Raw genomic sequence first — 13,522 nt, forward strand, 5'->3', positions numbered from 1 at the left:
CGACTCAAAGTAACACATGTCTACTCACCCCATGTTCCCCTGGTATCCCAGCACCACCATTTCCTTTTGATTCCTTTATCTATTTTTCTTCTTAGTCATAAGAAAGCAAAGTTTGTGTCTTCTCATAATTACCTCGTTCACAGCTTGGCTGAGTGCTGGGCATTTCGTGTGTCTCTTCTCTATCACATTCCCAGGAAAAATGTTTGTCTTCGATCACTGAACAGAGGAAAAAAATTAATTAGAGGTTGCAGGTAGGTAATTAGGGACACCACCTCATAATTACATATCTGGGTCAGCCATGAATCCATGTCTTTGAATGGGGGGACTTCTGGCCCTTGGGTCAGTGAATCTCAGTGGTTCCTGACTTGGTGTTGCTTATCCCTTTCCCTGGGGCAATGAAGAGGGGGGAAAAACAACACTGAAATTCTACAGTGATGAGTCTTGGGTTTTAAGGATGGTGGTGAAACTGGAAAAGTTACTAAAGTAATTAATCACCCAACAAGATGATCAGAGAGGAGTAAAAGCATTCTCAATATAAATGCAATAAGTGGAATGTCTCTGTGAACTGTACAAACCTTAGAGAAGAACAGAGGAATTTTCTCGGTAAGAGAGCTAGTTATTCCCGAAGAAGAAAAAAGGACATTATTAAACCCAAATTAAGCCCTAGCACAGTAGTCACTTGGCAGGTTATTTTACATGGCAGTTTTGTCCACAATTACTTCCATTCATAGTGCCTAGCATAGGTCTTGGGACACGGTAAGCATTTCATAAATACTTGCTAAATGAGTGACTGAGTTAATGAATGAATGAAAAGTAGACTTGGACCCCAAAAGGGAGGGAAGAAAATTGATTACCATTTTTGAAGCTTCTATGAACCTGAATTAAATCAGGGTACTCCTTCAGATGAACCCTGCTGAACAGAGCTTGTAGAAGTGACCGATCAAACATCTTCTCAAGGTGGCAGAGAATATGATACACCACTCTTCCTACAGGAACCAAGTCTTTACAGGCTTCTTGAGAATCCTTTTAAAAAGCACAATGGAAAAAAATATATAAAGTGATTGTTTTAAAGTTAAACAACCATCAAGGAAGTAATTGCATAGGAATCAGTCTACTTTTTCAGTGTAGATTATAATTTTCATGTCATATTTTAGAACTTCTAATATATTTGATCAATTGCTTAAAATCACAAATGGAGCCTTCCTCTTGACTTTCGTACTTTCATCCTGCCTAGACTGTTTGTTTCAAGAATGGATCTTTGCACAGCAACTGCGGGTATGAGAAGTCCTGATAAGACTTTAGGATGCAGGGAGATGCACAAAGCACAATCACACGGTGAAGAGTTAAATTCCTTCTGTCTCCAAGAGGATCCACTAATCAAATTTGCTTGAATTCCAAGACTCCCAAACCACCTAATAAAGTTTAAACACTTTGGAGGAGACAACAACAAGACCGAAATTTGATTTATAATGGCACAAATTCCCTGTGGATTTCACTTGAAATAAGTGGATGTGATAATGGGATAGTGTCCCAATTCTTTCAATTATTTTAATTTTCTTTCATTTTGCTATCTTGTATAAATTGCTATGCATCTGCAAAGCATATCAGTTTCAATCCAACCATTTCACCATTACCCTCAACCCCACACACATACCCCAACATGCCCCACAGACAAGAAGGGCTTTATGGGCACAGATAATAGTGTGGTGAAGGCCTGAGAGGGTGGAGAGAGTCAATGGGGAAAGGGGACATCTGTAATACTCTCAACAATAAAGATATATTTTTTTAAAAAGGAGAGAAGGGCTTCAATTAGAATAGAAGTGTAGTTAGTGATACCTTCTTGCCCTGTCACTCTCAACCTTACAGGATGATTAATTTAATAGAGTCTTCCCATTGCCAGTCCTACATCCCGCGTGGTTCAGGGTTCAGGTTCAGGCTCTGGAGGAGGCCGCGTGCAGATGAAAGAGACAAGACAAGAAATAATAATTTGGAAATTGGGGGCCAGGCAGAAGCCCAAGGAAGGACTCCGCTTTGCTCTGGCCTTGCCATCCCTTTTATTCAGGTTTGGAATACACCCATAGCCCTTAGGCAGGCAATTCCAGTAACAGGCAGACTATCTTATCAGTAAGGATTTACATGACTATCTGGTGGGGAAATTGCTTCAGCTACCATTGACTAAACAGTGGGTGCATAGCTCTGACCTTTGCCAGAGCTTTAAGGGTCACCAGCATTCCAGGATCCCTGTCCACACTTCTCTGATAGTGAAGACAACGGGTAGTTTCCCACATCCCATGAAAACTATAAAGGGCTAGATTTTTAATCCAGGACGACAAACATAAATTAATGTGAGGCTGGGGTACCATGAAGAGATATAATTCACTTCTCTTACATTATAGAGCTCTTCAGTGATGAGGGAGTGGTCTCTGAGGCTCTCAAGGAAAGGAAATGGCTTTGTTATTGCATTTGCTATCTCCACCTTATTTTTCTTGAAGTGTGTCAAAAGAATTTCATGGGATATTGTCTCTTTGTGCTGAATTGCTGAAAACATCCTAAGGGAACAAATAGAATGAGAAAATTAAATGTTAAGATTCAAGACTTATGTGGTCATCATTTCACAGTGTATACAAATGTCAAAGTATTATGTTGTAGACCTGAAACTAATATAATGTTGTATGTCAATTATACTTCAATTTTTTTTAATCTTCAGAATTCAGTTGTGAAGAAAAAAGGCTTTAGAAGAAATAACAAGAGATAAGTATTGGTCTAGCGGTCAAGTCATGAAGAGTGAGAAAGAAAAAGATGCTTTGATCCCATCAGACCCTCATATAGAAGACAAAGGCAGAACTAACTATGAAAAATTCTGCTGGATCAACTTGAAGGAAGTATGTAATAACAAGACTGACATGTGACACTTCTGACCCCACAGAAACAGAGTATATTATTCAAGGCCTCAAACACTCCGAAGCAGAGGAAGATTCAAAGCTGGGGATAGTACCACTGAGGTAACCGTCTCTGTAAGCTTCTCCAAAAATGGCTTCAGTTCAGGATTCTGTATTGAGGGGTGAGTGTGAGCTGAGACAGCAGTTTATCATTCAGAGGAAAAGACTTCCTGGGTCTGAATTCAAAGACAGAAGTCAGTGGCAGCAGCACTGCCCACAGGTTTTCTCCTGTGAATGAGAATTGAAAGCAAAGAGCAGGTGCCTGAGAACTTCAGGTGGGAACATTCATTCCCAGCTCCTGATGTTTTCTGCCCTGGACAATGAGGGGGGACGGGGGGACATCAATCAGTGTGACACTCCTGGTTTCTCCCTGCACCCTTCTCCTCCCCATAAGAGGTAAGTTCTTAGATGTTTCTGAAGAAGGAACACAAGCTAAGAGGAGCCAGCCTGGGGGTATAGAGTAGGCCTCTAGACTGATGCTTCAGGTACAGTCATGGTAAGAGCTGGCCTTGCCTGGCCAGGGCGGGTTTCCTCCATTGTCATTTTGATTAATAATAAGACAGATGTTATGATCTCCAACTACCTGACTTTTTATCTCTCTCTTAAATGGCTCTAAAATCAAGCACATATAAGGTGTTATTGTGGGGCCCCCTTGAGTCCCCACAAAAACCACCTGAGATATGTAGCTATAGTCTTTGCTCAGGGAGGTGCCCGTTATAAATGAAACCTCCCTAGACAGGTCCAACACTGATTCACCATTGGTGTGCCAGAGCACAAAGCTCAAAGGACAATTGGAGATCAAGAGGTGTTAGATATTAAGGCTTAATAATGGGAGGGGACATCACAGAAAATGGCCAAATGGGAAACACCAGGAATCTGTCTCTCCATTTAGGCAACAACTCTACTCGAAGAAAGTGTCTGAAGTCACAATTTTGGAACTCTGTTGAAATGCTATTAACTTCCAGGAGAAAGCGTAACTGGTAAAGTGTGATTGATTTTGGCTAATTTCAGCCTTTAGTGCTGAACTGGTTACCTACACCCCCCACCCCCACTCCCACCCCCATCCTAGTTGCAGGCAGCTGTGTTTGAATTCCTGATATGGCTTGCTAGAGCCAAGTGGACAATAAGGAACCAGTCCCCCAAACATCAGGGCTCTGTTTTCTGATTGCTGCTCACTGCTTTCCACCTCTGAGGTGCAGGCACAAAGATAGGCAGCCATTATTGCAATCCCACTGGCTGAGGTGGTTTTCTGGGGATTTAAAGTGTTGGAGAGTGGGAATTTTTGAGAGGCCATGGACTATGCCCCAGATAGAGTTGTCAGTGCTGACACTAGGCCAGGCCTTGAGATGCGGTCTCATGGCCCCTTCCCAGCATGTGGGCCTTCTTTCATAGATCACTGTCAGCTTTCTGAAGATCAGGATGACCCTGTGAATAACATGGTCGTCAAGGGCATGACTCTGATGTTGCTTGGGGAAAACTGTTTTGTCTTGGGTTGCTTGTTCTGAAAAAACAGGATGTGGTTAATGTGCTTAAAAGTGGTCCTACACAGGGCATACCCATAGACCTTGCTTGACTCTGCTCATGGCCAGGCAGCGGGGACAGTGTATGCAAGAGTAATTTGGAGTTTGTGCCAGTTCTAGCCAGCCTATTCAGTGGCTGGATAAGTTGCATTACTTCAACATTTTCAAAAAAAAAACACAAAAAAATAAAATAAAATAAAAATAAAAAGAAGGGGATGTTTTTGGTGTTTGAGCCTCAGCTTTGCTACTTGTTAATTATGTGACCTTGTGACTTGTTAATTTTTAATGCCTGAAGTTTTCTTGCTTATAAAATTATCTAATATAGTATGTTCTTCATCTGTTGTAAAATTTTACATAAAAGCTCTTAGGATAGTGTCACGTAAACAGGAAGCACTCAGTAACTATTAGCTATTACTAATATTTTCAGTTTCAGCATGGCCAAATATGGGCAATTTTGATTAACTTTATAAGAAGAATCTTGTATAAAAATGTTTAACATTTGGTATGTTTAACAGTTGAGATATACCTTCTACCATATTTTTAATTTTTAAGTGAAATAGGAATAAAATGTAGGATTGAATTGTTAACATTTAATCTTTTCTACATGAGTATCAATTTAATGATGCTAATCCAAATTCTTGTATGTTTTCACTTTTAAATTTATATATGGCCCAAAGTGTTTCTTAATAACAAATGATAATGATTCTCTACATTGAATAAGTTTTATGGTATTATCTATTTGAAATGTGAGAAAATATAGTTAAAGTTTAGTTATATTTATAACTGGGGCACTGTGTAATTCATATTTAAACTCAGCTGTCAATTTTGTTGATTACTTCACTGTCGGTTTAAAGTATGTTTTTAATTGGAAAAAAAAAGTGGTCCTACACAGGAGGAACCAAGATGGCAGCAAAGTTAAACAACTAAACTGCCACCGCGCACAACAATTTCAAAACTACAACTAAAAGACAAAACGTCTACCACCCAGAACCACGGGAAAGTTGGCTGAGTGGTAGATTTACAACTAAGAAGGAAAAAGAAAGGAGAACAAACACGGAAAAGCTGAGGTACGGAGGTGCGCGAATCGGGCTGGTGGCGGGCAACGGGGCACACGGCTTTTTTTCCAACCCGAAAGGAGATAAGCTCCCAATCACTCTGAAATCCTGTTTCTGGGGACATGCAGGGAACCCAGACACCTACGGGGAGAAGCTGGACTCTCAGCCATCGACTCCGAAAGTGAGGGTGACTTTTTTGCAGAGGTGTGCCCAGCAATCATTGTTTACTATGCTGGAGCACGGGATGCGGGGACTTGGAGACTTGGAAAGGCAGAGACGGCTGACGGCAGCCATCGCCGTTTGCCACGCCCTAGCCTAGTGATGCCCTGAGACCCTGCCCTGCACATTCTACAAACCCACCCAGGCTCCACACAGCAGCTTTTGCATATAAATGGCCTGTTCTGTGGAAGATTAACCAAATAAACTGCAACTCCAGTCAGACTGCTCCAAAACCGCCAAAGCCCAAGCAAAAAGGAGAAAACTGTAGTTCTTGCTGTAGCTCCTACTGGGTGGCCTCAGACAGTAGCTGACCTGCACCCCATTGGAGATCCAGAAACTAGGGTATCTAGTGGTCGGTGTGAAATGACACCAGATTTCAACCACTCTCATAAGGGGCACATTCAAGAGGCAGACTCAGTGAGCACCAAACTGGAACAAGTCCCTCCCCATAAACGTGTCTCTAGCACAGCAATTCCTCCCTTATAGACACAGCGGGTCCTCACAGCCAATTGGCCTGGAGGTCAATTTCTCCCAGTGACACCAACAACAATCAGGGCTTAACTACAACAAAGCTGTACACACAGTCCACAAAGGGGTGCACCAAGAGCGTCCACCTCAGGTAACTGGGAGGCTGACCCATTGAACCAATAGGACACCTAGTACACAAAGCTACCCTACCAACTCAGGGAAGCAGCGAAAATGAGGAGGCAAGGAAACAGATCCCAAACAAAAGAAATGGAGGAGAACAAATGAATGGACATAGAGTTCAAAACCACGGTTATAAGGTTTTTCAAGAATTTCATGGAAAAGGCCAATAAATTTAATGATACCCTCGAGGATATGAAAAAGGACCAACTAGAAATTAAACATACACTGACTGAAATAAAAAATATTATACAGAGACCCAACAGCAGACTAGAGGAATGCAAGAATCAAGTCAAAGATTTGGAATGCAAAGAGACAAAGGACACTCCTCCAGAGAAGCAAGAAGAGAAGAGAATTCAGAAAGTTGAAGATAGTGTAAGAAGCCTCTGGGACAACTTCAAGCGTACCAACATCAGAATTATGGGGGTGCCAGAAGAAGAGAGAGAGCAAGACGCTAAAAACCTATTTGAAGAAATAATTTCCCCCACCTGGTGAAAGAAATAGACTTACAAGTCCAGGAAGCGCACAGAACCCCAAACAAAAGGAATCCAAAGAGGACCACACCAAGACACATCATAATTAAAATGCCAAGGGCAAAAGACAAAGAGAGAATCTTACAAGCAGCAAGAGAAAAACAGTTAGTTACTTACAAGGGAGCACCCATACGATTATCAGCTGATTTCTCAACAGAAACTATGCAGGCCAGATGGGAGTGGCAAGAAATATTCAAAGTGATGAATAGCAAGAACCTACAACCAAGACTACTCTACCCAGAAAAGCTATCATTCAGAATTGAAGGGCAGATAAAGAGCTTCACAGATAAGAAAAAGCTAAAGGAATTCATCACCACCAAACCATTATTATATGAAATGCTGAAAGGTATTCTTTAAAAAGAGGAAAAATAAGAAAAAAGTAAAGATAAAAATTATGAACAACAAATACATATCTATCAACAAGTGAATCTAAAAGTCAAGTGAATTAAAAATCTGAAGAACAGAATAAACTGGTGAACATAATAGAATCAGGGGCATAGAATCTGAGTGGATTAATAATTCTCAGGGGAAAAGGGATGTCTGTGTGGGGGGCACGGGAAGAGACTGGACAAAATCATACACCTATGGATAAGGATAGCAGGGGGGGAGGTAAGGGCAGAAGGGAGGTGGGAACCGGGTGGAGGGGAGGTATGGGGGGGAAAAGGAGAAACAATTGTAATAATCTGAACAATAAAGATTTATTAAATTTTTTTTTTAAAAAAGTGGTCCTACACAAAGGGTCGCTGCTTCTCTCTGGATTCCCTGCGTGAAGAATGGCAGAGCAGTCGCCCGGTCGCCCAGCCCGGCTAATAACGGCTCCCTAAATTTTAATTTGGTCTGGGCTCCAGTGGTTGTTCACTCGCATTCGCTCCACAACAAAAGGAGCTGCACCCGGATTTCTTTGTTTTATTATTTTTTTATTTTTTCCCTTTCTCCCCTTTTGGAAGCCAGACATGTAAGATTAGACATTCAATGTCAACCACACACACAAAAGGCAATTTAGAAAACCATTGCACATGCCCATAGACAGATGCAGGCTCAAAAAAAAAATAGGAAAAGAACTTAAGTTTTCTCCTTCAGCTGATCCCCAGCACAGAGATATTCTTCAACAATTAAAAAAAAAGAATAAAAAGAAAGCAATTCCATCTACAATAGCATCTAAAAGAAGTAAATACTTAGGAGTAAATCTACCCAAGACATGAAATGTTTGCATACTGAAAACTACAAAACATCCTTGAAAGAAATTAAAGAAGGCCTAAGTGAATAGAAAGACATCCCATGTTCATGGATTGCAAGACGTACGTTGTTAAGAAGTCACTGCTACTCAAAGCACTCTACAAAATCATCACAATCCCTATCAAAATTCCAACAGCCTTGAGAGAAACCAAGATGGCGGCATAGGTTAAACACCTAACCTACAGCCGGGCACAACAATTTCAAAAACACAACTAAAAATCAAAACGGACATCATCCAGAACCACAGGAAAGCTGGCTGACTGAAATGCCCACAATTAGAAGGAAAGAGAGGACCACAAGGAAAATCAGGGAAGCCGTAAAAGCTTGAGGTATGGAGACACGGGCGGATACACGAGCCCGTGCGCGTGCGGGGAAGACGGAGCCGGAAAGGAAGGGGCGGCTGACGGCCTGGCTGGCGTTCTCTGGCGGGAAGGAGATAAAAGCGCCAGATTGTGCTGAACCCCAGCTCCAACTGCACTGAACCCCAGTTCCAGGCGAAACCCTGGGAAGCCGGGCTCATGCTGGGGGAGTCTGGGCTGTGGGGCGGAGACACGGAGGAGTTGCGCCGGAGCCGCGCACGGGAATGTGCGCAGAGGAGGGTCTGTTGCCTGTGCCGCTGGATTGCCCTAGCGGGAGGGAGACAAAAGCTCCGGACCGTGCTGAACCCAAGTTCCAACTGCACTGAACCCCAGTTCCGGGAAAGACCCGGGGAAGCCAGGCTCATACTGGGGAAAGCTGGGCTGTGGGGCAGAGGTGCAGAGAGGCGGCGAAGAGCAGAGCACCGGAGGCGCGCACGGGATTGTGTGCGGAGGATGGGCTGTTGACTGTGCCGCTGAGTCGCCCTGGAGGGAAGGAGACAAAAGCTCCAGACTGCGGTGAGCCCCAATTCTGACTACAGGGAAACCCAGTTCCGGGCGAGAATCTGGGAATCCAGATTCATTGGGGGAGAGACTAGACTGTTTGGCAGCGCGCGAAACTCCAGGGCGCTTTTCTCTCAGAGGTGTTTGCTGGGAGTACAGAGGGACACAGGAACCTCATAGGGCGGGGCTGACGGGAAGCCAAGGCGGTAGGCTCCGCCCTGTAACTCCGCCCCATCCAAGCTGAACACAGAGGCTTTTACAATTTTGCAAGTCTAGTTGAATGGGGCTGTCTCCCGGCATAGACACAGCTGATCCTCACAGCCAATTGGACTGGAGGTCACATCCTCCCAGTGTACCAACAGCAATCAAGGCTTAACAACACCAAGACTTTGCACTCAGCCCACAAAGGGGGGTATCAAGAGCGACCACCTAGGGAGATTGGGGAAGCTGAGCGATAGGGAGGCAGCCAAAAGGGGAAGACACCGAAACAGGTCACGAATATAAGGGATGCTGTAATTCATGCTGAGGGGCCACAGGCAGTAGCTGACCTACACTCCATTGGAGACCCAGAAACGAAGGCATCTAGTGGTCAGTGTGAGATGACACCAGATTTTAACCACTCTCATAAGGGACACATTCAAGAGACAGACGCAGTGAGCGCCAAAGCCTTGCTGCACCAAGACCCGACACATAAACGTGTCTCCCACACAGCAACTCTTCCTTTATAGACACAGAGGGTCCGCACGGCCAATTGGCCTGGAGGACAATTCCTCCCAGTGACACCAACAACAATCAAGACTTAACTATACAAACAAGGACCAAGATGGAGGCATAGGGCAGAAGCCTGATTGCTGCCTACCACAACAATTTTGAGACTACGACGGGAGAGCAGAGCAGACACCATCCAGAACCACCGGAGGGCTGACTGAGCAGATGCTCTACAACTAGAATAAAAGAGAGGGGTACGCGGGATGAAGCTGATGCCGGTGACACAAAGACCACACTTTAAAAACTACGGCTCAGGCGACACAATGGCGGCCTGGATCGTGCTTGGCGCAGTTCCCCCAGCGGTCTCCGGCTGAGGGGAAGGCTTCACTCGCTGCCGAGCATGGACAGACGAGCCCCTGGGAGACATGGGGTGGGAGACTATGCGCTTGCTGACCTCCGAGTCCTTCAAGAATCTCAACGCCCCGGAAGCGGCCAGGTGCACACGCTCGGCGACCGGCCACCGCTGCAGACCCAAGGGCCGACGCAGCCACCCCGGACCAGCCCGCAGCCGCGCACCGGGCACACCGGAGCTTCGCCGAGCCCGCTGCCCAACGAGTTCTGCGGTGGCTGCACTGGAACTCTGAGAAAATGGCCGAAGGAATTGCTGAGAGGGAATTGACCAACAGGAATTGGGATCAAGAAGATGAAACCCCGCTGGGTCCCGGATCCGGGTGAAGCCGCGTGCCCCTGGGTCCGGGTGAGGCTGGGCCCCGGGTCCGGGTGAGGCCACGTGCCCCTGGGTCCGGGCAAGGCCATGCGCCCCTGGGTCCGGGTGAGGCTGAATCCTGGGTCTGGGCGAGGCCGTGTGCCCCTGGATCCGGGTGAGGCTGGGTCCTGGGTCCGGGTGAGGCCGTGGGCCCCTGAATCCGGGTGAGCCTGGCCCCGGGTCCGGGTGAGGCCGTGGGCCCCTGGATCCGGGTGAGCCTGGCCCCGGGTCCAGGTGAGGCCGTGGGCCCCTGGATCCGGGTGAGCCTGGCCCCGGGTCCGGGTGAGGCCGTGGGCCCCTGGATCTGGGTGAGCCTGGGTCCCGGGTCCGGGTGAGGCCGTGGGCCCCTGGATCCGGGTGAGCCTGGCCCCGGGTCCGGGTGAGGCCGTGGGCCCCTGGATCCGGGTGAGCCTGGCCCCGGGTCCGGGTGAGGCCGTGGGCCCCTGGATCCGGGTGAGCCTGGCCCCGGGTCCGGGTGAGGCCGTGGGCCCCTGGATCCGGGTGAGCCTGGCCCCGGGTCCGGGTGAGGCCGTGGGCCCCTGGATCCGGGTGAGCCTGGGTCCCGGGTCCGGGTGAGGCCGTGGGCCCCTGGATCCGGGTGAGCCTGGGTCCCGGGTCCGGGTGAGGCCGTGGGCCCCTGGATCCGGGTGAGCCTGGCCCCGGGTCCGGGTGAGGCCGTGGGCCCCTGGATCCGGGTGAGCCTGGCCCCGGGTCCGGGTGAGGCCGTGGGCCCCTGGATCCGGGTGAGCCTGGCCCCGGGTCCGGGTGAGGCCGTGGGCCCCTGGATCCGGGTGAGCCTGGCCCCGGGTCCGGGTGAGGCCGTGGGCCCCTGGATCCGGGTGAGCCTGGCCCCGGGTCCGGGTGAGGCCGTGGGCCCCTGGATCCGGGTGAGCCTGGGTCCCGGGTCCGGGTGAGGCCGTGGGCCCCTGGATCCGGGTGAGCCTGGCCCCGGGTCCGGGTGAGGCCGTGGGCCCCTGGATCCGGGTGAGCCTGGCCCCGGGTCCGGGTGAGGCCGTGGGCCCCTGGATCCGGGTGAGCCTGGGTCCCGGGTCCGGGTGAAGCCGTGGGCCCCTGGATCCGGGTGAGGCCACGCGACCCTGGGTCTGGGAGAGGCCACGCGCCCCTGGGTCCGGGTGAGGCCATGCGCCCCTGGGTCCGAATGAAGCTGAATCCCGGGTCCGGGTGAGGCCGTGGGCCCCTGGATCCGGGTGAGCCTGGCCCCGGGTCCGGGTGAGGCCGTGGGCCCCTGGATCCGGGTGAGCCTGGCCCCGGGTCCGGGTGAGCCTGGCCCCGGGTCCGGGTGAGGCCGTGGGCCCCTGGATCCGGGTGAGCCTGGCCCCGGGTCCGGGTGAGGCCGTGGGCCCCTGGATCCGGGTGAGCCTGGGTCCCGGGTCCGGGTGAGGCCGTGGGCCCCTGGATCCGGGTGAGCCTGGGTCCCGGGTCCGGGTGAGGCCGTGGGCCCCTGGATCCGGGTGAGCCTGGCCCCGGGTCCGGGTGAGGCCGTGGGCCCCTGGATCCGGGTGAGCCTGGCCCCGGGTCCGGGTGAGGCCGTGGGCCCCTGGATCCGGGTGAGCCTGGCCCCGGGTCCGGGTGAGGCCGTGGGCCCCTGGATCCGGGTGAGCCTGGCCCCGGGTCCGGGTGAGGCCGTGGGCCCCTGGATCCGGGTGAGCCTGGGTCCCGGGTCCGGGTGAGGCCGTGGGCCCCTGGATCCGGGTGAGCCTGGGTCCTGGGTCCGGGTGAGGCCGTGGGCCCCTGGATCCGGGTGAGCCTGGCCCCGGGTCCGGGTGAGGCCGTGGGCCCCTGGATCCGGGTGAGCCTGGCCCCGGGTCCGGGTGAGGCCGTGGGCCCCTGGATCCGGGTGAGCCTGGCCCCGGGTCCGGGTGAGGCCGTGGGCCCCTGGATCCGGGTGAGCCTGGCCCCGGGTCCGGGTGAGGCCGTGGGCCCCTGGATCCGGGTGAGCCTGGCCCCGGGTCCGGGTGAGGCCGTGGGCCCCTGGATCCGGGTGAGCCTGGGTCCCGGGTCCGGGTGAGGCCGTGGGCCCCTGGATCCGGGTGAGCCTGGCCCCGGGTCCGGGTGAGGCCGTGGGCCCCTGGATCCGGGTGAGCCTGGCCCCGGGTCCGGGTGAGGCCGTGGGCCCCTGGATCCGGGTGAGCCTGGGTCCCGGGTCCGGGTGAAGCCGTGGGCCCCTGGATCCGGGTGAGGCCACGCGACCCTGGGTCTGGGAGAGGCCACGCGCCCCTGGGTCCGGGTGAGGCCATGCGCCCCTGGGTCCGAATGAAGCTGAATCCCGGGTCCGGGTGAGGCCGTGGGCCCCTGGATCCGGGTGAGCCTGGCCCCGGGTCCGGGTGAGGCCGTGGGCCCCTGGATCCGGGTGAGCCTAGCCCCAGGACCGGGTGAGGCCGTGGGCCCCTGGATACGGGTGAGCCTGGGTCCCGGGTCCGGGTGAGGCCGTGGGCCCCTGGATCCGGGTGAGCCTGGCCCCGGGTCCGGGTGAGGCCGTGGGCCCCTGGATCCGGGTGAGCCTGGGTCCCGGGTCCGGGTGAGGCCGTGGGCCCCTGGATCCGGGTGAGGCCACGCGACCCTGGGTCTGGGAGAGGCCACGCGCCCCTGGGTCCGGGTGAGGCCATGCGCCCCTGGGTCCGAATGAAGCTGAATCCCGGGTCCGGGTGAGGCCGTGGGTCCCTGGATCCGGGTGAGTCTGGCCCCGGGTCCGGGTGAGGCCGTGGGCCCCTGGGTCCGGATGAAGCTGAATCATGGGTCTGGGCGAGGCCGTGTGCCCCTAGATCCGGGTGAGGCTGGATCCCGGGTCCGGGTGGGGCCGTGGGCCCCTGGATCCGGGTGAAGCCGTGCCCCTGGATCCGGCCGAGACCAAACCAGAGGGAGTCGGACCTGCATTACCACCATTTGTCCACCATCCAGAGCTGAGGGGTCAGTGCCGACATGTACTCATAAGGAACTGGTGGACATTGATATTGGGTCTCAAAAGAACTGTTGTACCAGAAAGAAACTCACTACAGACTGATTCATTTGCCTGTCAGCAT

At 51.5% G+C, this 13,522-nt stretch overlaps 1 protein-coding gene across 2 annotated transcripts in view; it reads right to left on the reverse strand.

The window, feature by feature from the left end:
• LOC307106296 (nuclear body protein SP140-like protein) overlaps positions 1-13,522 on the reverse strand; it is a 29,990-nt gene that overhangs the window by 13,424 nt on the left and 3,044 nt on the right. For both annotated transcript variants that reach the window (XM_079782667.1, XM_079782668.1), the window contains exons 2-4: positions 2,390-2,549; positions 855-1,023; positions 133-216 (exon numbers count right to left, since the gene is read on the reverse strand). In XM_079782667.1, coding sequence (XP_079638793.1) covers positions 133-216; positions 855-1,023; positions 2,390-2,548 — 412 coding nt within the window. In that variant the 5' untranslated portion in view covers position 2,549. The remainder of the gene's footprint in view (positions 1-132; positions 217-854; positions 1,024-2,389; positions 2,550-13,522) is intronic.

Source organism: Cnephaeus nilssonii (genome assembly GCF_951640355.1).
Source record: "Cnephaeus nilssonii genome assembly, chromosome: 10".
NCBI classification, from domain to species: domain Eukaryota; kingdom Metazoa; phylum Chordata; class Mammalia; order Chiroptera; family Vespertilionidae; genus Cnephaeus; species Cnephaeus nilssonii.